This window comes from Cornus florida, unplaced genomic scaffold (genome assembly GCF_030987335.1).
Source record: "Cornus florida cultivar Cherokee Brave unplaced genomic scaffold, ASM3098733v1 CherokeeBrave_3.0.0_Hap2_Chr08, whole genome shotgun sequence".
Taxonomy (NCBI): Eukaryota; Viridiplantae; Streptophyta; class Magnoliopsida; order Cornales; family Cornaceae; genus Cornus; species Cornus florida.
Window position 1 is genome coordinate 30,923,444 of NW_026775578.1, and position 24,892 is coordinate 30,948,335.

Consider the following 24,892-nt stretch of genomic DNA (forward strand, 5'->3'; position numbering starts at 1 on the left):
ATATTTAAGAACCCTCACAATAGGAAACAACCATGTTTTTCTGTAGTAAAACTGGAATAAGTTAGAAATTTGATCGAGACAGTATTGTCACTGTTGTCCTCTGTCCTACATCATATACCATATTGTTGCATTAATAGATAAATGGAGGGGGAAAAAAAGCGTCATCGAATATAGTTTTATTTCATTTTCTAATTGTTCGGTAATTTTATTTCATTTTCTAATTTCCACATACATATTTATATATGACTCTTAATTCAATTTCTATTATATATATGTGTAATTGTGTATATATCTATAGACATTCAAATGCACTGCCATCCAACAGAAGAGTGTGAATGCTAGAAAATGCACTAGTAAAAAAATTAAATTTTACAAGAGAGATGAATTTTAATAAAATAATAAAACAAAAAGAATTGTGTGGATTGGGCAATGTAGAGTTTGATCTCCACTCTGAACAATAAATGGGTGCTGACTACTTAATACACTTTAATATAAAAAGTCAATTTTTTTTTTTTAAAATATAAATATAAAAACTAAAAAGTCAGTTAAGAAGAAGATAATATTGCAGTAGGGGACACGTGGCACAATAATTAAAAAAGGTGTACCTAAATTATATACTACAACCATCAATTAAGTATAGTTAAGCAATTAAAGTATCTCTTCGGAGCGCGTTTAAAGACTCCAAACTACGATTCATCTTCTGATCTTTGTCATCTTCGTCTCTGCAATAACAAACCCTTATATATATACCCGAACGTATAGCCTATATATATATATATATATATATATATCTGAATATATACGCATATCGAATCGAACGGTCTCACCTCGGACATGGGTTGCTCTTCCTCTCTTCCAGGTAATACCTGCACTAACAATACCAAACTGCAAAGGAATTTACTGTTCAATACTGTAATCGGATAACGATATTCCTAAAAACCCTTATCCGATCTTTAGTATTTTGTTGGTTTTTCCAATTTATGAGATGAAAATGATTGAATTGAGGTCGAATTGCCCGTTGCATGAGGGTTTTTTTTTTTTTTTTTGGTGTTGGGGAATTCAGCTTTGAATCAGTAATTTTTTGGGGAAATTGTTGCTGATTTTGAATATTTGATTGATTGTTGGGGTTGGGTTTTGCAGATAGGAACTCTGGGCGGTTGGGTGGGCTTAATTCGGAGAATGGTGGAGTTCCTGATGCCAAAAATCTACGAGTGAAGGTACATTTTGTATTTGTTTTCATATTCTATAGATAGAGCTATGACCTTTTGTTGTAGTCAATTCTTACTAGATGGGTTTACACCTATTTTTTGCCAGTCTCTGTATGAGAGAGAACGGTCTCTGTACATTTTGTTTTTTAAGAAATTATTGAGTAATCTTATGTTAATTAATTGGCTTAACTAATTGTGTCAGAATCATAGAACAGTCAAAAAAATAAAAATAAAAATAATCAAACAATTTGTAAGAACGTATGGGATGGCTTGTCATGTGAAATGAAAACTGATAACCACATTATTCAGTCGAGTGATGTGAATCACAACGAGGTGATTGTAGAACAAAGTAAAAACTAAAATCAGTACTGGTTTAGGTAGTAAGGAAAGACATTGAAGTGTTTGGTTCAACTATATTTTATTTTCCAATAGTAACGGGAAAGCACTAAAGAGTGCTATGGTTTCACAACTGAAGTATGTAGAGTTACAAAAATCCACTTGAAAGAAATTAGGTATGGCAAACAAAACTCCACCTCCTATTCAAATTATCTAGAAATCAACAAATGTGTTGGCATAACTTAATCCTCCCTCTCCCCCCAACCCAAAAAACAAAGAAAAAAGGAAAAGAAAGAATTAAAAGAAAAAAGGAAAAAAGGAAAAATCAAGACAAAAGAAAGGGGAATAAAAATAAACAGGAACTTACTGCATATTCTTAAGCTTATGTTTTGACAACTTTGCTTTCTCAATAAACACATAGTTCTCTTTTAAAGAATGGTCTAAAGAGGGCATTGCAACTTTCTCACTCTGTAACCCAGAAAATCTCCTTCGAGTCACTTGGCGCTTCACAAATGAACTAGACATAATCCGTTGAGCCCAAAAAATGATCCGTACCAATTATCAATCATAACAAATCTTTTTCCATTATGTGTTACATTGAAAGGTGATTTATGATTTCTTCAGATATTGAATATAATTTGGCTGAAGCTTGCCCATTGAGATTAGATGATTTTTGTCTAAATCTTCTCCAATTTAGTTCCGAGAATAAAGGGCCGCCTTTTTGGAACTTCTGTTCTGCTGACAGCTTTCCATGGACACTTGGGAGTGACGCTCAACACTTTTGAAATCCAACTTCGGCCAGAAACTTTGTTACACTTTAACACATCCTCCTTGCCTCTGGTAACAGGATTAGCATAACATAGATCAAAGAATGATCAGAGGAGTTTTGTAACGACACGAACCCGTAGGTCCGAACCGTTAACCGGGTCCTTACCCAAACCCGAGGTCACCTAAGTCAAATCCTATCATGTCTAGGGTCAAACCAACACTCTTAAGTCATAAATGCGCTCCACAATGGCACAAAAACAGATTCCCAAGGCTTAGGATAGATTATATCGGAGGAAGGGACAAAAAGGGGAGAGCAGATGCACTTCGATCGACCGAAATGGGACTTCGGTCGGCCGAAGCAAACTCCTCTGTACCGGTCGACCGAAACAAGCACTTCGGTCGTCCGATTGTGACTTCAACAATAATTTTTTTTTTGATAAGTAATAATAAATTAAAAAAAGCGTTCAATAGGGGAACGCGTCCCATAAACATAAGAGAAACCTGGGTCTAAGGGCCCAAAGAATCCAAAAAAGAAAATAAATCAACAGAAGAGGAACAAAAACTTCTATTCACATAACTAAAGAGAGAACGAATAATAAAAAGTTTTAGTGCCGCTGTAGACAACTCCTTCCCTTCAAACATTCTAGTATTTCGCTCCTTCCAGATGCACCACCAAATACAATGTGGTACAGATCTCCAATAATCACGAACAGTAATTGAAGTCTTTGGATGAATCGGTCGGCCGAAACAGGCATTTCGGCCGGCCGAAATGGCTATGCGAGCTGGTTCTGCTACTGGAAATGCTGTAAACCTGCCAAATGAATGGAGGCTTATGGGAAACTTTGCAATCTGCGTCAAACTTGCTCTAAAAACTCTTTAAATGGCAAAACTACATAATATGGTTATGATTATCAACATTTTGATATGGTACAACATCAACAAATCTATTCATAATAGAAGTAATGCTTAGTCTTTACAATTTGCTCAATTTTACATCAAAATAGAGCTAAGGCTCAGAGTTGAATTGCAAGGCCATGCTAGCTAGCTTAAATACATTCCAAATTGAAGCTTTTACAAAAAGATGGCTCAAAGATACAAAAGATAACAAAAATGGACTTCTAGCACCCCATCAAGCTTGTGGTGGATTGTCATCTGCCACCTCCTTCCCATGCCCTGAAAAATGTTAAATATAAGGGGTGAGCAAATTGCTCAGTATGTGGTGTCTAAGACACACCTCTTGTGACTCCGTGAATTCAAGCAATGAATAGAATAATAGGGAACAGGATCATGCTATGCCGGGAGAAATACAACATCAATTTCAAGTCCAGATGAACAATGTGGTGCTATGAAATGCAATGCCGTGCTATGTCACTCCCCATTTTCAAAATCACTTCCATACTTCCCTTTTCAAACATTTAACATAACTCGTCTCTCGGTGACTCCTCGGCGACACGAGAGAAGGATTGGCTACTGTCCCTGACCCTTATTAACCCCGCGGCGTCCTTTGGGACCCAAATAGCTCAACCACGCTAGGGTGTTTTTCCTAGTTCCCTCTAGGTTACATTAACAACACGGACCCTCGGTACCTCCTCGGCATTGTAGTTTTCTCAAAACCCCTTTGTCAAAACTTTTTCCCAAAGCCCCTTTTTCATCTCAAATCAAATCATCCCCATTTCCTTCCCAATGGTTATGCATGAATGTATCATGCCATGCCAATAATCATCATTCTGTAACTAATTCAAGCTTAAACTACATATCATGCTTTACAATAAATTCTAAGGAAATTATAACATGTTTTCATTCAATCATAATCTAGCATGGTAGGCGTATAAAACATGAATTTAACTCATACAAGTATTCGATTTCAAGTAGCATCAAATTGAACACATAATCACACATTTTATTTACAACAATTTAAACACTTAGAGGAAAAAATCAACTCAAGTAGCATGCTAGGCAACAATTTATAGGAATTAATTCACAAAGGTGCAAGACAACATGAATTAGGAAACTCCTACCTCCCTTAGATGCAAAAACCCCCAAATGGATCCAAAAATTTGAAATCCCTAGAGTGCACCAAATGATGAATTGCTTATATCAATGTGAAGATCTCGCCGAGCTCTCCGTTTTGCCCCAAACGGCACCCAAAAACTCCAAGTGGTTGGAGAGGAATCAAAGCTTGAAATCTTGATGCCAAAAGAAAAAGAAAAAGAAGAGAAAATGAAGGAGAGAGAGTTATTATGGGGAGAGAGAAGAATGGAGGCCAAAATGGCCTCTTGGCCACTAATTTAATTTAGTGGAAAGTGGGTTCCACCACAAATTTTAAAAAATTCCATTTGGACTTTTCTTTTGCACCATAAAAATATATATATGTATACAATCATATAAAACCCACATAAACACATTAAATAAAATGCATGAGATGCAAATGGACCCAACTAAAATCCCCGTATGCAACAATTCCTGTAGCGAGCCCCACAAGGGACCGTTCGGCCCGAAAAACGGAAAAATGAAAAAATGACCACCATTGCATTTCAAGGAGTCCTAAACTCAATGAAACGCTCCAACCAACTCACGGACACACCCGGCACACCCCACGGTGTCCGGTACGCAAAAAGAGAAAAGACGAAAATGCCCTTGCAAAAAGGGAAAATTCTAGAAAATGGAAAATGGTGAAAAATGGAAACATTACAAGTTTATTTTCTGATCCCCAATTGCCCTGAAAAAATGGGTTCCCAAACTATACTCTCCACAGAATAAACTGACTTGGTCTGTTGTGGATTCTTAGCCAAAGTGGCCAAAAGAGCCTAGGGAATTCTGAATGGACGGCACTGTCACAAACCCATGTATCACTCCAAAACTGCACCCTAATTATCATGAGAATGATCGTATCATTTGTTACATGACCACACCAAAGTTTTGAGACAAAATTTATTTAACAACTACCAGTATGCTTGTGCAATTTGAGATGATTTCAAAGACCATGTTTGTTGTAGAATATGGTTTAATGTGGTTTGAAGTCTTATTCTACTTTTTTTTTTTTTTTTTTTGATAAGTAAGTCTTATTCTACTTCTAATTGGTGTGTGAACATGTGTGTTAAAAAAGGGAGAGGGGGTGGCTTGGGCATTGGAGATGTAACATACAGGATTTATTGATATCAGTATCTTTTGTGCCAAAAGTGTGACCATCGCATTTTTGATCTCCTGTTTTTCTCATGTATAGATCTAATTTTCGTTTCATCAATTTAGCTGGTTCTATTGGGGGACTCTGGTGTTGGAAAAAGCTGCATTGTTCTCCGCTTTGTTCGTGGTCAGTTTGACCCAACATCCAAGGTATGAATATATAAAGATTCTACAGTGGTTTTGTAACAATTGTTTTTATTTTTATTTTTTATTAATTTTGGGTCATGTTTTGGCCAAGCACCCCCTATGTGAGTGGATATGAGCATCTACATTTTCTCATTGGTTCCTTAGAAGCAAGTTTATTATAGATTTACTAATATTTGTTGACTTTTGATGATTTCAGGTAACCGTAGGAGCTTCATTCTTGTCACAAACGATTGCCTTGCAAGATTCTACAACAGTCAAGTTTGAAATATGGGACACTGCTGGCCAGGAGAGGTATCGTTAGCCAAATCATCCCCTGCACCTCCCTTTATCTTCTTTTAGACAATTTTACAATCTGAGACTCCTTTTATGATATTATAGTATCTGTTGGGATGGAACCCCCTTCTTTCTCTTTTCCATGAAGACTTGTTATGAAAGAAATTAACCTCTAATTGTTTCTTCTTTAGGTATGCAGCTTTGGCTCCACTTTATTACAGAGGTGCTGCAGTCGCTGTTGTTGTTTATGATATAACAAATCCTGATTCGTTCACTAAAGCACAATATTGGGTTAAGGTACAGCCCCTAGAGCTTGGAATGATGTTTATTATTCTGTGTTGCACTATTTGTTTATTTTGTTATATAAGTTTGAGGATATCCTACTTTGTTTATTTATCAAAAAAAATATCCTACTTTGTTCGCTCGCGCATTGAGGAAATTAGTTTATTTTCTTCTCTTGCTCTCTCTATTTTTTTTTTTTTCTCAACAAAGAAGTATCTACTATCTCCTCACTTGTTGAAAATCCCTTACCCTATTGTGTCTTTTTAATTCTGGTACAAGAATTGAAGATCTTGCAATCGCTTGGGAAAGGTGGAGAGGGGGGCTTATATTTAATTGAGTCTTTCTTTTAAAGCATTTTCCTTTGGATCTCGTATCATTACTAGTGATGGTAAGCAATTTGATCAAGGCTATTGTGAAGAATTTGTAAATTTTGGATGGTAACAGGAGTTATAAGTTCACAGTTGATCCTTAGTTCTTATATACAACTCAAGTTCGAGTTTTCAGCAATAAGGGATTGGTAAAGCAAGTTGCGAGAAGTTCACAATCCTAGAAGACTGTTTGATGCTTAATGCTCAAATGGATTAATTCTCTATTGAATGTGATGAGCATTATAATGTCTGTCTTGTTTTTAGTTTTATAGAGAGATGAAATCAAAGAAAGGGGAAAACAAATAATGACTCATGTGTCAATATTTATATGATACAAATAAATATTAGTTTTTAACCCATGGCTTGGAGTGAGTTAATCTAAGTTGTTTGTCCACTCCTTGTTGGTTCTAATACTAATTTTCTGCTGAGATTTTTTTTTGTAACATAAAGCTTGGTGCCAGAAAAGTTCACACTTTGATCAATGAAAAACTTAGATTCATTTATGATTGATCACACTTTGGATGCTAAAGTAAGAACAAAAACTATAAGCTCACCCCATCATCCAAGTTTGGAATAAGCAGCTCACACTGTAACCAATTCCCATCCTGCATCACAAAGCAATCTACATGCTAGGAAACAGTGGTCATTCTATCAATGTGCTTTTCCAAAATTATCAAGTTCTGATTCCCATGAAAAAATGGGACCTACTTGAAAATCTACGTGAACTACAAATAGCATCTTAACTTGGCTGTATAGCTGATATCATGATGCATATGGCATTTTATAGGAACTACAGAAACACGGGAACCCTGATATAGTAATGGCTTTAGTTGGCAACAAAGCTGATCTTCAAGAGAAACGGGAAGTGCCAATTCAAGTGAGTGACATTACTGCACAACTGAATAATAGTTTTTTGTTTGTATTCACTAACCGGCATTTAGTATTTACTGGCCTGCCATATTTTTATTTTTTTTTGTCAGGATGGCATTGACTGTGCGGAAAAGAATGGGATGTTCTTTATTGAGACATCTGCGAAGACAGCAGATAATATTAATCAGCTATTTGAGGTACAGTCATAGCAGAAATTGTTTATTTGTTAGCAGTCTTTTTGTGTTGAGATGTTCTTCTAACGGCTATCATATTTATAATTTGACTACAAACTCAACATCTTATTCTAGGGCGGTAACAACAATTATTTAAAATATTTTCCCCATTATTTGTGATCATTTAAAACACTACATGCATATACATATTATTTTAGTTAGACTAAATAATAAGTTTATGATAAAGTCATGCAGATGGGACAAATTTAAACCATGCAATAATTGTTAAATTGATGGAGAAAGCCATGTCTTCGTGTTATAGAAAAAGTTAACAATATTTTACACCTTATTTGTTGCGTTAAGGTTACAATATAAACTGAATAACTTCCAGAGAATCATGATGTGGTATAAATATCTAGTCTCGGAGGAAAACCGGTGTTATTACCAGGATTTCCCCTTGTAGTCATATTGCACCTTTGTTGTGTTGAGAATTGAGGTGTTCTGTGTTTATTAGTAGGAAATTAGCATTAAAGCATTCGTACTTATTCATGTCTCTATCGTTATATCAATTGAATTAACAAATTTCTCGAAATTAAATATTACCTGTTTTAAAGCAGTGATTTCAGATGGCGAAAACTGTCTATACCATTAAAAGTTTATCTGTTGCAGATAGATTTGAACTTTTGATAGCTGCAATAATATTTTTAAAAAGCCTCAATTAGTAGAAGGTGTTTTTAACATCTCAAACATGGAACAAGAAGATATTCGTTATATGGGTATTAAACCCTTGTCTTAGCTGAAGGGGAATCTTGAAATCTGTGTTGTCAAATACATGACATTGTTTTATTTCTCAAATTTTGTTGTTCAAATCCTAGTAGTTGGATGCGTGAGCTGTATACATTTTGGCTCTCTCTTTGTTATTAATGTGTCTGTGTTACCTTTCAAATATGGTTGGAATGGAAAAGGGGGCCATTCAATTATGTAATTAGGCTTTGTCTTGGTCAACCCGTGGGACTGGTTATGTTGATTGGTTTGAGGTATTGCACTACTTTGTGTTATATATATGTATATTATATATTAATGTTCGTAAATATGCTTATTTAATAGGATAACTATGGCATTTTGTTGGAGATTGCTAATGGAGCAGATCCCCAAGCATTTGTGGATTTCACATATTGAGTTTAAGTTGAATTAAATCTGATTGAGTGACATTGATTTGGGCTTCGTAGTTAAACTTTTCCCCTTGCCATCTAAATAAGTGGATTTCTGAGGCCAGAGGCTGTTGTCAAGTAATTCGTGTGAACCTAGGAAACTGTTATTTATGCCATATTTTCGTGTCAATTCAAGTTGTTCAATCCATCACTCTGAGATTTGTTATGGATGTTGTCCTCACACCCTTTTGGTTTTGTTGTTCAACCTGTGGTCATGAGATTGTTTTATGGTGCTTTAGATATTCTAAATTTTTTGGGGGAAGGCCCTCTCCACACAATATGTGGAACCCATGTTTTTTGATCGGGGGAGGGCAGTGGATACCAGCCTCTTCGGATGCTGAAGTAGTTATTTCCATATTTATTAGTAGTGATTAGAAAATGTTAAACATCTGAACTCCAACAATCTGATACATGCCCCTGTAGCCGTTAAAACACGTTTTGGTAATGGCAGCAAAGAGTGTTGTGTTCTGTGATTGGAGGAGACTGATCTTTCACATAGTATGGTGGCCTTAGACTTACACGAGCTGATCTGGAACGAAGTTCTGCACGCTTAAAAGTTATGTAATCAGGTGGGTCAGGCTGGGCCCGCCCGGAATCCCCTTAAACTCTTCCTGTACTGAACCTGAGTTGGGTTACTCAATTTTTGTTTTCAATTCAGCCCCAACCCTGGTTTACATGTACCATACCATCATAATATGGCAGGTTGCCATCCCCAGTCACCATATATTTGGTGGTACGCATTGTTTCACATGACATGAGTTGTGTTTGAAATTTTAAAGCTCTGCTTTTCGTTTCTTATTTGGTTCTTGTACTAGAAACTTTTCGTAGCAGTATTTTTATTGTCATAATCTGTACTTTTCGTGTATGTTGGTCCATTACTTAAAAGTAAGTACAAGGAAAACAAACTTGAAGGCAATTTATAACTACATTCTATGTTTGATGCATTACATATGCCATGTTCTTCTAGCAGGGTTTGTCAATGATGTTCAGATTGTCCTCTCTGTGCCCCCACAATTACATCAAAACATAGTTTTTATGTTATGGAGCTTGATAATATCTTTATAATTCAGACTGATCTGTAATTTTTTTTTTTTTTTTTACAGGAAATTGCTAAGCGCCTACCACGCCCATCTCCTTCATGATTGTAGAATTCCGAAAACTAACTTAATAGCTTCTATATTAAGGGAACAATATACCTGCCTGTAATATTAAGTTCTATACATGTGCCAGGTTTGATTTGCTCATTTTAGTTGAACCTGTAAGATATGTTTGAGCCTTAACTTCACGGTGTGTGGCCAAGTATTGATGATAATGACTTAAGCCCGGCTCTGTTTTGAGATCTCATAATAATACAGCTAAAAAGTTAACTGGTATATTTTTTTGTCATTCTTTGACAATTGCTTTCTTCCTTTTACCTATTTATCCTTAAAAACTCACCCTTGTGCCTCGGGAAGCATTAGATTTAAGGTTGGACTCTTTTTGGATGCAAACAAATCATCCGATGCATAAATTTTTTTCAACCAATTAGTCAAAATAGAATAATTAACTCTTTCAATGTCGTACAATAGAATTCTTTATTTTCAAACACTACCCGGGTGCGCAAGGTTTGTGTCATTGCAGATTTTGTGACCTAGGGTTAGATGTACACATTCATAGCCAAGCTAATCTCCATATCACATTAAGGCGAAAATAATTTTATATTATTCTCAATTGCAACCAAAAGCAGAATACAGTACCATGAGAATCAATTTTATATGTTTCACCGTGATATTATATTTTGCAACTATAATAACGATATTTACATATTATTTCTTTCTATACATTTTGCAATCATTACTTTTTTTCTTTTTTTTTTTTGTTTGTGTTTGTCAAAAATATATATATATATAACAGCTAATCTAACTGAAAGAGTTGCAAAACAAATTCATGGTAGGTAAATATTAGGGGTGGCAAATGGGCGGGTTGGGTCGGGTTTTAGTTGGGTTAAAAATAAACGGTTCAACATGAGTCAAGACTCATATTCAACTCATTAAGAACGGGTTAAAAATGGACAGGGTTAACTCGTTATGACTCGTGGACCATTAATTATTATTTTTAATTTTTTATATATATTTTTATTTTTAAAATTTTTTTTTATTTAAATTTGATGGGAACATTTCTGGTGCCTCTGTCGGTATTGCAGAACTAGCCGAAACAGGAGCAGGCCCATCGGACGCCGGAGTATGTCTGATGCTCCTTCTCCCTTAAAACCCCACCAACCTACTCTCAGCATTTACTTCTCATAATTAGATTTTTGAAAACTAATATCAGATGGATGAGAATGATTTTGGAGAGGGATGTAATAAATTTCAAAAAATGTTTATTTTTTTTTATAATGTATGCATTGATGAGAATGCCTGTATTTTAAAGGAGTTGGCTGCTTTAGATTGTATTTTATAATTTTTTTATCAATTAAATGCCTGCCTGCTTGCTTTACTGAATAATAAAATCAAAAATGAATTGGAAAGAAAAATAATAATAATAATAATAATTCTGAATCGAATATATATATATATATATAGCTACCAAACACAACATCACAGTATTTCATAGTTTTTATTCTTTTAATTATCCAATCACATAGAAATGTCAATACTATACGCTTATTTCTCTCTTAATTAATGCACAGCGTGATGGTATGGATGTCTCAGAATAAAATTGAAATAATAAATAAATAAACATCTGTAACGTGCAAACAGAAATCTCCAAAGTGCACTTTACTTTATGAACTCAGAACTCTTATATATATTCATATTTTTCAAACTTCCTTAGTACTCCGTATACATATTTTTCACTCTTTTCCTCACTCTTTTTTTTTTTTTTTTTGGAGAGAGATGTCAAATGGATGATAATGATTTTGGAGAGAAATTTTTCACACATACACACAAAAATATTTACAATTTGTGAAGCTTTTAACTGGAAGATGTGGTAAAGGGTTTCAGACAAAGACATTTATCTCCAAAATGAATATGGACCATCACAAAGCTTACGACCAACTAAAAATATGGTTTTGGATAAAGGAGCATTGGTCCCTTGGGCACTGGCCCCTTATTTTTTTATTTTTTTAAAAAAAAAATTCATAAGGTTTTAATTTTCTTTTTAATTTTTTTAAATTATTTTTAATTTTTTAAAATTATTTATTTTTTTTAAAAGAAATTTCTAGAGAGAGAAACTTAGAGAGAAATGATTGATGAGAGACAAATTTAGAAAAAGAAGATTGTGAAAGAGAAAATTTTAGAGAGAGAAATGAGTTGAGTGTAATATAGAATACATATATGTTGTGTGTTTATTATTTGATGGGTGAAATATGGGTGGAATATGGTTAACTCTATTCAATCCATCTTGACCCTCAAATTAAGTAGTTAAAAATTACCCAACCCATCTTGACCCTCAATTAAATATGGTTCACCCATAACCATTAAAAAAATGGGCAAATATGGGTGGGGTTGATAGTTCCTGACCCATTTTGTCACCCCTATTAAATATCTACCCTGATGTACTTCAGATGTGTTTATTTATTTTATTGTTTAGATCTTTTTTAATTCTTAAATTTAAGTATCAACACTTAGTCAAGACTCCTATAGTATTAGAGTTCTAAAGTCTTTTAGAATTATGTAGGGAGTTGTGAAGTACTGTAAAAGGAAAGATTTTAAAATATGAGAGATTCTAATGGAACTGAGAATTTTGTAAACTTCTAAATATTTAGAATATGTGAGGGTCCTAGAGGGCAGCTAGGAGATCTATAAATAGGTAATGAAATCCATTTGTAATCAACGAGATACGAGTGAGGAGCTCTAGGGTGGCTAGAGTTAGGAGTCAGAATAGTGGAGAAATTAATGTAATATGTAAACCTTCAATTTTGTTTTTGTCAAAATTAGAGAATTTAATGTTGGTGTATCTTTAAAATCTAATACCTTAGTTGTCAAAATTAGAGAATTTAATGTTGGTGTATCTTTAAAATCTAATACCTTAGTTGTCAAAATTAGAGAATTTAATGTTGGTGTATCTTTAAAATCTAATACCTTACAAAGTTTGAAATTTACTTAGTTTGAATCTTTAAAATCTTATACCTTAAAAAGTTTGAAATTTACTTAGTTTGAAATTTACTGTTCAAATAATTTTCTTGAAAGTAATAGTGATTATGTAATGTATTCTTAGACGTTAATATATAAGGCATCTAAATTTTCATCCTAAGTACTAACACGCGAGATTTTAATAGTCAATCTTTTGTTAAAAAAAAAAAAAAATTTGTGTATTTAAGAGGATGATCCCGGAATTTTAAGGAATGAGATCACAAATCAAGATAATTGAAGAGAATAACATTCTTAACATTTACCAAGTCACACTACATTACATTTTTACATTTTTCTACGATTTGATCATATATTTCCTTCAACTCCTCTTACAGAAGAGCTGCATACTCTATTGTGTGGCAGACTGTTAAGTTCATACATCTTCAAATTCACATTGTTTGCTTCAAGTAACCACATTATTGTTTCTTGCGGTGATAATTACAATACTACCATTGTTAAGTTTTATCAAATCCCAAAAACATATTGTGAGGTATATATATATATTGTAATTGGATTATTTCGTTCTCAAAATAAGTTCGGTTGAGTTATAATTATAAGTTCAAAATTCAAGTTCAAGATCAGAAGTGGAATTGAAGAGTTATTCGTATTCAATAGTTTAAAGACTACGAAAAGATAAGAAGAAATTTTCAAGTGTTTATGCCTTTAATTCAAGATTGGCCAACTTGAACTGGTTCAAGGCAGTTGAACCGGTTCAAGATATGAAGTTTTGTTATAAAAAAAAAAGTACTGGCCAACTTGAACCGGTTCAAGTTTCTCAACAGTTTAACTTGTTTCCTACTATGTTTTAACTTCCTATTTTGCATAGACTTCCTTCGAAAAGCTCATGCACGAAATTAATTTATTTTCCAAGTGACATTAGGGTTCTAAAAGTCTATATATATAAACCTCATCTAGGTTTGTTTGGTTTTTTGCATTAAAATTCTAATTTTCATTAAAAGCCTTTTTGGTGAAATTTTTAAGAACATACACACTATATACACACGAGTGAATTTAGGGTGTTGTTCATATCCTGATCGTATTCAAGTCGATTTAAGATTGCATGTACAACGATCAAAGAAAGCAGATTTTATTTCTTCTACATCAAATTCAGATTCAAAGAAGAAGAATTTAAAATCACACTTTGAAGGAATCAAGGCGCTCGCGGACCGTTGTTGATCTACCAACAATCTTTGTACAAGGTTCGAAGCATAAGTCTGAAGTCTAGATCTGTTGGACGAGAAGTTGCAAAGTCAGGGACATTCAGCGGATTGAGTCTTGGTAGGGACATTCAACGGATTGAGTCTTGGTAGAGCAAAAGAGTTTGAGTATGAGTCAAAGTTCGGTGTACTTTGCTTTATACATAGTGGGTTTTTTTATGCTTGGAATGACGCACAAAACCTCAAGTTTTCCAATTAGTTTCCTCGCTAAAATCCGGTATCACTACAGACTTTACTTGCTTTAAATTTGTGATTGCTCAAATAACTGGTAATTTTAGTGGACTAGATTAGATAAAAAAACACATGATTATTCCTCTCTCAAAGCAGTTTTTTAAAAAATAGATTCAAACTTTCCACGACGCACAACTCACACATATTTGTCATATATTATTAAAAAAAAAAAAAATCAAATATTTAAATTTTTTTTTTTTTTTGGCTTTTGTTGCAAGTATTCTTTAGCATGTCAAAGAGTTTGATGTCTATTTTCATAGAAGTTTTTTTTTTTTTTGGCCAAAAATTAACTTAGTAGCTTCCGTATTAAGGGAACAACACTTAAGTTCCATAGATGTTGTGCCAGGTTTGATTTGCTCATTTCAGTGGAAGCTGTGACATTACATTTAAAGCTTAACTTCTTCATGGTGTGTGGCAACGTATTGATGATACTGAGATAAGCCCTGTTTTGAAATCTCATAATAATGCTCAACCCGGTTGATTTTCTTATTGACTTTGTTTGATTAGATGAAAATTGTAACAGGAAAAAAAAAAATTGAGAAAAAATTACTTTCCATAACTACTAAACTTTTCCATAAATTTTTTTACAAAAAATCACTTAATTTCTTGAGAAATTTTTTTATGAACTTACAACAATGCCCTTTATAAAATTTTCTTTTATAAGTAAGTTTCAGTCTATTCAAACTATAAAATGGTAATTTTTCATGCTAAAATAAATACAATATAAAAAAATTTATTTATCTTTCATTCACTTTGCTTCTTTTTACCATTCACTATTAATTACTTTAATTTCTTTTACTATCCACTATTAATTTCCGTGTAAGCAAAGACTACATAATTCTATCATAGTGGATCTTGGTTGGTGTGACAGAAGAGGGAAGGGAAACATTTGGGGGAAAGTAGTAATACGGGCAGTTTTATCTGTTTAATAATTATTTTATTTGTTCAAAAAAAAAAAAAAAAAAAAAAAAAAAAAAAAAAAAAAGTCTATTTTTTTTTTTATGTAGTTTTGCAACTATGACGCTCTATGCTTATAACTCATCTAGTCATCTCCATGGATTTAATTTTCCACCATTACTCCCATCATGGAATTAATCCACTGAAACTTTGTCAAACAATGGTTTAAGAATAATAAAATTGTGTAAAAATCTATTGATTTGATAATATTTGGAAATTTAGATGTTTAAAATTTTCCTTTATATGAACTACTAACCATGTTTTTATGATTTCTCCCCAGCAAAGGAGTGTGAATGTTTTTGCTCCTTTCTTCAACTTCACTTCTAATTCCTACACCTCCACCGGGATTTGCCTTCTCCTTCATCCGGCCACCACCGGAACCTGCAGATGAATTTATCGAGGCAGTGTCCGTCGGAATGATACCAGAATGTTGTAAATCCGTTGACGCAACGGCTTCCGAACAATATTTCCAACTTTTGTGAATTGAAAAAAAAAATGGTTCAATTTTGTGAATTGCTTTTCTTCAATTTTACAAATTTCAATTTCATACAACCGAACACAATCTAAGTTCTATTTTCAATGCTCCCACTTCATAGTGGCAGCTGGTGTCTTTGCTTTCCTCTTCTCTTCCTCCTGTTGCTGCTCTTTCTTCTCTGTTGGGGTCGCAGCGGCTAGTTAGGTCTCTCAGAGGGCTTGTTTTTGGGTGCCCTTGTTGGGCTTGTTGCATTTTGTTTTGCACCTTGGCCTGCTTTTGTACAGATGGTTGCTTCTGTTAATACATTGATTCACCCTGAGAATCGTAACTCACAAATTGACATAATACTTATTATGGGACGGGAAAGAGTAATTCCCATCAATCATGTCATCTCGTACACCTAGTACATTAAAGTTATTTACTAAATTCAAACAACTTAGCAATTTAAACCAATATTAATAATCATGGAGAAAGAAAAAGTAAGAATATTTAATCTATGAGCAAAATACCATATATATATATATATATATATATATATAGCCATTTTATAATTCTAAAATGATTAAGAATAGTTTGGGATTGCTTTTCAATCATGAGGTGAGATGCATCGATACTCCAGTAAGTTAGTGCAAGTAACATCAAGGCTCCATTTGGTTAGACAGAAATAAGTTAGAAAAGAAAAGAAATAGAAAGTGAAAGAAAAGTGAAGTGAATGAAAAAAAAAATAAAAATAAAAAAATAAAAAATCTTGTATACATTTGGTTAATATGAAAATTTATCCAAGAAAATTGTAAAAAAAATATTAGTTTGTTAATTGGGATAGTATGAAAGTGAAAAGAAAGAAATTATGCATACCAAAACTACCCTTATGAATTAAAATGATAAATTATTAAATTCAAATGTATAATTGTTTATATTTATTTATATTATTTATATTTAGAATAAGGCTTCATAATATTTTCTAGGTAAAACTAATTATTAGTTTAAGATAAACAAATTAAAAAAAAAAAATTAGAGACTACTGTTTGGGAGAAAAATTAAATATTTTACCATATAAAATATATATATATATATATATCCATACCGGATTATGAGTAGCTAGAATTGCAATTGCAACATAGAATAGAGGATTAAAAAAAATAAAAAATTCTATTTAGAAGTAAGATCTATTTTACCATGAATTTGGTTAGTATTAAAGTCTTTCGAGAAAGTTATGATAAAATATTTACTTATCAAAAAAAAAAAAAAAAGTTATGATAAAATATGATTTTATTAATTTGGGTGGGATGAAAGTGGAAAAAAAAAATAATTCTACTTACCAAAATTACTTTTATATCAATTAGAATTTAAAAAATAAATATTGTTCAATAGATGATTAAAAAAAAATTATAATAAAATAAGGCAAACTAATTTTTAAAGGTTGGATTACACATAATTAGAGAGCAGAGGAGGCTCAACTAAATATTAATATTTTTTTTCTTTTATTTTTGGACCTTCCCATTAGATACGTGGATTATATTAAAAAAGATGCACCTATCATATTTTATTGAAAGAAAAAAAAAAAATTATTGCTTCTTAAAAATAGTTGTTGAAAACTCACAAGGTCACAAAAGAGAGAATTACCCAACAACAAATACAAACAAGTTAGTTGGATAAAATAGGAAAGTCAAATAAAAGGACTCCTTTCACTGGAAAATACTATTTTCGCGTGTTTTGTGCGTAAAATTTTTTTGGTACAAATAGACCGATGCGGGAAACTAGATTTTCTCTTTCTTTTCTTTTTCCTTCTATCCAAACTTCAAAAAAATTTAAAATTTTTCCCTTTTCTTTCTTTTCTAGTTGATTCCACCTAACCAAACGAAGCCTAAAGGAAAACATACTAATCCAAGTAATTACGAGCCAAGTTGATATTATTTTTCAATTACTTAAAAGTCATTTTATTTTATCTCCTTTTGAATAAAGTTATAATTTGGAGTTTTTAAAGATTGTATTTTTATGTAACTATTTTCCCTTAAACAATTTTGTCATTTTTTATTTTTTAAAAAGACCATTTCAACCCTTCTATAAAATTGCTATTATCAAATATAATAACGTTATATTAAAAATATATATATTATTATAAAATAGCAATACAAATGTTTAAATTAAAGATAATGTTACCAAATAAATTAAAAAATGATAATTTAATTATGAAAGACACTTGTAAAAAAAATTTTAAAAGGGGCTATTACGTTTTTTATTTGTTTCCATAACGGATTTGGATCCAAATCCTAAGTAAGAACTCCAATTTTTGGACTATATATTACACCCTAGAGTCCTAATTTTATTTGTTTCCAAAACGGATTTGGATCCAAATCCTAGTAAGAATCGGCGTCCAAGAAATCAACCCTAGTAGTAATACATATCACTTTATATATATATCTATAGAGAGAGAGTTAGCCGAACCCTCCTCGTGTTATTTGCAAAACCCTACCCATCCCTTTTAGTGTTCTGCAGCCAGATCCCATGGCTTCAACTTCAAACCAGGCTTCAGCTTCAACTTCAAACAAGGAGGCAAAGATGCTAACACTGCAGAGCTCCGATAACGAGGAGTTTTTGGTGGAAGAATCGGTGGCTGTCCAGTCCGTGCTGATCAAGAACATTGTGGAGGAAGACTACACCACGATTCCGTTACCGAACGTCGCCGGCGAAGATTTGGCCATGATCATAGAGTATTTGAAGAAGCATGCAGACCCAAAGGCTTCCGAGGATGACCTGAAAAAGTTTGATGATAAGTTTGTGGACAAACCCCAGTCCGACCTCCATTACCTCTCGCTGGCGGCAAACTATCTCGAGCTCAAGGATTTGCTCGACATTGTTTGTACGAGAATCGCCAGCGATATCCGAGGTTACACTGTGGAGCAGTTTCGCGCCAGATTTAATATCGAAAATGATTTCGCTGATCAGGAAGAGAGGGTTCTTCGCAATGAGTACCCTTGGGCCTTCGAGTAGTGCAATTTGTTTGTTTTTTGCTTTTTTTTTTTTTTTTTTTTTTTTTCTACTTAAATTTAATGTAGTTTTTCTTATTGCAGTGAGAAACGATTCATGGTTTTATCCATCTCTAAATTTTTATTAATTGAATCATTAATTACTTATGGAATTGGTCTGTGGAATTGATTGAAGAAATACAACATGACTAGCTATTTGCTTTTGGTATTTCTTTTCAATTACCCTTTTTCTTTTTTTTCTTGTTTGATATATCATACACACAAACTTCTTCGTCTACCACTTTGGAAGAAGTATTCTTTTCAAATACTCATGAAAATTGTTTGTTTCAAATGCTGATTTTTTCTTTTATATATATATATATTCTTAGAGCACTTGATTACCTAGAAGTAATACGAGCCCTTAATAATAAAATAGTTTATTTTAAATTTTTTTTTTTTAATTTGATATATCATACACACAAACTTCTTCGTCTACCACTTTGGAAGAAGTATTCTTTTCAAATACTCATGAAAATTGTTTGTTTCAAATGCTGATTTTTTCTTTTATATATATATATATTCTTAGAGCACTTGATTACCTAGAAGTAATACGAGCCCTTAATAATAAAATAGTTTATTTTAAAATTTTATTTTAAAATAGTTTATTTTAAAATTTTATTTTAAGATACATTTGGTTAATAGTATGAAAGTGAAAAGAAAGTAATTATGCATACCAAAACTACCCTTATGAATTAAAATGATAAATTATTAAATTCAAATGTATAATTGTTTATATTTATTTATATTATTTATATTTAGAATAAGGCTTCATAATATTTTCTAGGTAAAACTAATTATTAGTTTAAGATAAACAAATTAAAAAAAAAAATTAGAGACTACTGTTTGGGAGAAAAATTAAATATTTTACCATATAAAATATATATATATATATATATCCATACCGGATTATGAGTAGCTAGAATTGCAATTGCAGCATAGAATAGAGGATTAAAAAAAATAAAAAATTCTATTTAGAAGTAAGATCTATTTTACCATGAATTTGGTTAGTATTAAAGTCTTTCGAGAAAGTTATGATAAAATATTTACTTATCAAAAAAAAAAAAAAAAAGTTATGATAAAATATGATTTTATTAATTTGGGTGGGATGAAAGTGAAAAAAAAAAATAATTCTACTTACCAAAATTACTTTTATATCAATTAGAATTTAAAAAATAAATATTGTTCAATAGATGATTAAAAAAAAATTATAATAAAATAAGGCAAACTAATTTTTAAAGGTTGGATTACACATAATTAGAGAGCAGAGGAGGCTCAACTAAATATTAATATTTTTTTTCTTTTATTCTTGGACCTTCCCATTAGATACGTGGATTATATTAAAAAAGATGCACCTATCATATTTTATTGAAAGAAAAAAAAAATTATTGCTTCTTAAAAATAGTTGTTGAAAACTCATAAAGTCACAAAAGAGAGAATTACCCAACAACAAATACAAACAAGTTAGTTGGATAAAATAGGAAAGTCAAATAAAAGACTCCTTTCACTGGAAAATACTATTTTCGCGTAAAATTTTTTTGGTACAAATAGACCGATGCGGGAAACTAGATTTTCTCTTTCTTTTCTTTTTCCTTCTATCCAAACTTCAAAAAAATTTAAAATTTTTCCCTTTTCTTTCTTTTCTAGTTGATTCCACCTAACCAAACGAAGCCTAAAGGAAAACATACTAATCCAAGTAATTACGAGCCAAGTTGATATTATTTTTCAATTACTTAAAAGTCATTTTATTTTATCTCCTTTTGAATAAAGTTATAATTTGGAGTTTTTAAAGATTGTATTTTTATGTAACTATTTTCCCTTAAACAATTTTGTCATTTTTTATTTTTTAAAAAGACCATTTCAACCCTTCTATAAAATTGCTATTATCAAATATAATAACGTTATATTAAAAATATATATATTATTATAAAATAGCAATACAAATGTTTAAATTAAAGATAATGTTACCAAATAAATTAAAAAATGATAATTTAATTATGAAAGACACTTGTAAAAAAAATTTTAAAAGGGGCTATTACGTTTTTTATTTGTTTCCATAACGGATTTGGATCCAAATCCTAAGTAAGAACTCCAATTTTTGGACTATATATTACACCCTAGAGTCCTAATTTTATTTGTTTCCAAAACGGATTTGGATCCAAATCCTAGTAAGAATCGGCGTCCAAGAAATCAACCCTAGTAGTAATACATATCACTTTATATATATATCTATAGAGAGAGAGTTAGCCGAACCCTCCTCGTGTTATTTGCAAAACCCTACCCATCCCTTTTAGTGTTCTGCAGCCAGATCCCATGGCTTCAACTTCAAACCAGGCTTCAGCTTCAACTTCAAACAAGGAGGCAAAGATGCTAACACTGCAGAGCTCCGATAACGAGGAGTTTTTGGTGGAAGAATCGGTGGCTGTCCAGTCCGTGCTGATCAAGAACATTGTGGAGGAAGACTACACCACGATTCCGTTACCGAACGTCGCCGGCGAAGATTTGGCCATGATCATAGAGTATTTGAAGAAGCATGCAGACCCAAAGGCTTCCGAGGATGACCTGAAAAAGTTTGATGATAAGTTTGTGGACAAACCCCAGTCCGACCTCCATTACCTCTCGCTGGCGGCAAACTATCTCGAGCTCAAGGATTTGCTCGACATTGTTTGTACGAGAATCGCCAGCGATATCCGAGGTTACACTGTGGAGCAGTTTCGCGCCAGATTTAATATCGAAAATGATTTCGCTGATCAGGAAGAGAGGGTTCTTCGCAATGAGTACCCTTGGGCCTTCGAGTAGTGCAATTTGTTTGTTTTTTGCTTTTTTTTTTTTTTTTTTTTTTTTTCTACTTAAATTTAATGTAGTTTTTCTTATTGCAGTGAGAAACGATTCATGGTTTTATCCATCTCTAAATTTTTATTAATTGAATCATTAATTACTTATGGAATTGGTCTGTGGAATTGATTGAAGAAATACAACATGACTAGCTATTTGCTTTTGGTATTTCTTTTCAATTACCCTTTTTCTTTTTTTTCTTGTTTGATATATCATACACACAAACTTCTTCGTCTACCACTTTGGAAGAAGTATTCTTTTCAAATACTCATGAAAATTGTTTGTTTCAAATGCTGATTTTTTCTTTTATATATATATATATTCTTAGAGCACTTGATTACCTAGAAGTAATACGAGCCCTTAATAATAAAATAGTTTATTTTAAATTTTTTTTTTTTAATTTGATATATCATACACACAAACTTCTTCGTCTACCACTTTGGAAGAAGTATTCTTTTCAAATACTCATGAAAATTGTTTGTTTCAAATGCTGATTTTTTCTTTTATATATATATATATTCTTAGAGCACTTGATTACCTAGAAGTAATACGAGCCCTTAATAATAAAATAGTTTATTTTAAAATTTTATTTTAAAATAGTTTATTTTAAAATTTTATTTTAAGATACATTTGGTTAATAGTATGAAAGTGAAAAGAAAGTAATTATGCATACCAAAACTACCCTTATGAATTAAAATGATAAATTATTAAATTCAAATGTATAATTGTTTATATTTATTTATATTATTTATATTTAGAATAAGGCTTCATAATATTTTCTAGGTAAAACTAATTATTAGTTTAAGATAAACAAATTAAAAAAAAAAATTAGAGACTACTGTTTGGGAGAAAAATTAAATATTTTACCATATAAAATATATATATATATATATATCCATACCGGATTATGAGTAGCTAGAATTGCAATTGCAGCATAGAATAGAGGATTAAAAAAAATAAAAAATTCTATTTAGAAGTAAGATCTATTTTACCATGAATTTGGTTAGTATTAAAGTCTTTCGAGAAAGTTATGATAAAATATTTACTTATCAAAAAAAAAAAAAAAAGTTATGATAAAATATGATTTTATTAATTTGGGTGGGATGAAAGTGAAAAAAAAAAATAATTCTACTTACCAAAATTACTTTTATATCAATTAGAATTTAAAAAATAAATATTGTTCAATAGATGATTAAAAAAAAATTATAATAAAATAAGGCAAACTAATTTTTAAAGGTTGGATTACACATAATTAGAGAGCAGAGGAGGCTCAACTAAATATTAATATTTTTTTTCTTTTATTCTTGGACCTTCCCATTAGATACGTGGATTATATTAAAAAAGATGCACCTATCATATTTTATTGAAAGAAAAAAAAAATTATTGCTTCTTAAAAATAGTTGTTGAAAACTCACAAAGTCACAAAAGAGAGAATTACCCAACAACAAATACAAACAAGTTAGTTGGATAAAATAGGAAAGTCAAATAAAAGACTCCTTTCACTGGAAAATACTATTTTCGCGTAAAATTTTTTTGGTACAAATAGACCGATGCGGGAAACTAGATTTTCTCTTTCTTTTCTTTTTCCTTCTATCCAAACTTCAAAAAAATTTAAAATTTTTCCCTTTTCTTTCTTTTCTAGTTGATTCCACCTAACCAAACGAAGCCTAAAGGAAAACATACTAATCCAAGTAATTACGAGCCAAGTTGATATTATTTTTCAATTACTTAAAAGTCATTTTATTTTATCTCCTTTTGAATAAAGTTATAATTTGGAGTTTTTAAAGATTGTATTTTTATGTAACTATTTTCCCTTAAACAATTTTGTCATTTTTTATTTTTTAAAAAGACCATTTCAACCCTTCTATAAAATTGCTATTATCAAATATAATAACGTTATATTAAAAATATATATATTATTATAAAATAGCAATACAAATGTTTAAATTAAAGATAATGTTACCAAATAAATTAAAAAATGATAATTTAATTATGAAAGACACTTGTAAAAAAAATTTTAAAAGGGGCTATTACGTTTTTTATTTGTTTCCATAACGGATTTGGATCCAAATCCTAAGTAAGAACTCCAATTTTTGGACTATATATTACACCCTAGAGTCCTAATTTTATTTGTTTCCAAAACGGATTTGGATCCAAATCCTAGTAAGAATCGGCGTCCAAGAAATCAACCCTAGTAGTAATACATATCACTTTATATATATATCTATAGAGAGAGAGTTAGCCGAACCCTCCTCGTGTTATTTGCAAAACCCTACCCATCCCTTTTAGTGTTCTGCAGCCAGATCCCATGGCTTCAACTTCAAACCAGGCTTCAGCTTCAACTTCAAACAAGGAGGCAAAGATGCTAACACTGCAGAGCTCCGATAACGAGGAGTTTTTGGTGGAAGAATCGGTGGCTGTCCAGTCCGTGCTGATCAAGAACATTGTGGAGGAAGACTACACCACGATTCCGTTACCGAACGTCGCCGGCGAAGATTTGGCCATGATCATAGAGTATTTGAAGAAGCATGCAGACCCAAAGGCTTCCGAGGATGACCTGAAAAAGTTTGATGATAAGTTTGTGGACAAACCCCAGTCCGACCTCCATTACCTCTCGCTGGCGGCAAACTATCTCGAGCTCAAGGATTTGCTCGACATTGTTTGTACGAGAATCGCCAGCGATATCCGAGGTTACACTGTGGAGCAGTTTCGCGCCAGATTTAATATCGAAAATGATTTCGCTGATCAGGAAGAGAGGGTTCTTCGCAATGAGTACCCTTGGGCCTTCGAGTAGTGCAATTTGTTTGTTTTTTGTTTTTTTTTTTTTTTTTTTTTTTTTCTACTTAAATTTAATGTAGTTTTTCTTATTGCAGTGAGAAACGATTCATGGTTTTATCCATCTCTAAATTTTTATTAATTGAATCATTAATTACTTATGGAATTGGTCTGTGGAATTGATTGAAGAAATACAACATGACTAGCTATTTGCTTTTGGTATTTCTTTTCAATTACCCTTTTTCTTTTTTTTCTTGTTTGATATATCATACACACAAACTTCTTCTTCTACCACTTTGGAAGAAGTATTCTTTTCAAATACTCATGAAAATTGTTTGTTTCAAATGCTGATTTTTTCTTTTATATATATATATATTCTTAGAGCACTTGATTACCTAGAAGTAATACGAGCCCTTAATAATAAAATAGTTTATTTTAAAATTTTTTT

The 24,892-nt window shown here is 31.9% G+C and overlaps 4 protein-coding genes across 4 annotated transcripts; all 4 read left to right on the plus strand.

Moving 5' to 3' along the window:
* The first annotated feature begins 645 nt into the window (after positions 1-645).
* Positions 646-10,205, plus strand: LOC132271091 (ras-related protein RABF1). Its single transcript, XM_059772355.1, has 8 exons — positions 646-859; positions 1,141-1,217; positions 5,562-5,645; positions 5,839-5,933; positions 6,107-6,212; positions 7,353-7,442; positions 7,546-7,632; positions 9,923-10,205. Exons 1-8 carry the CDS (start codon positions 835-837, stop codon positions 9,959-9,961), a joined length of 603 nt encoding a protein of 200 aa, XP_059628338.1. The 5' UTR covers positions 646-834; the 3' UTR covers positions 9,962-10,205.
* An 8,111-nt stretch (positions 10,206-18,316) lies between these two features.
* Positions 18,317-19,346, plus strand: LOC132269978 (SKP1-like protein 11). Its single transcript, XM_059771201.1, has one exon. The coding sequence runs from the start codon at positions 18,317-18,319 to the stop codon at positions 18,800-18,802; it is 486 nt and encodes a 161-aa protein (XP_059627184.1). The 3' UTR covers positions 18,803-19,346.
* A 1,801-nt stretch (positions 19,347-21,147) lies between these two features.
* LOC132269979 (SKP1-like protein 11) lies at positions 21,148-21,633 on the plus strand. The gene has a single exon (XM_059771202.1). The coding sequence runs from the start codon at positions 21,148-21,150 to the stop codon at positions 21,631-21,633; it is 486 nt and encodes a 161-aa protein (XP_059627185.1).
* Positions 21,634-23,977: 2,344 nt separating this feature from the next.
* LOC132269980 (SKP1-like protein 11) lies at positions 23,978-24,463 on the plus strand. The gene has a single exon (XM_059771203.1). It carries the CDS (start codon positions 23,978-23,980, stop codon positions 24,461-24,463), a length of 486 nt encoding a protein of 161 aa, XP_059627186.1.
* Positions 24,464-24,892: the final 429 nt, after the last annotated feature.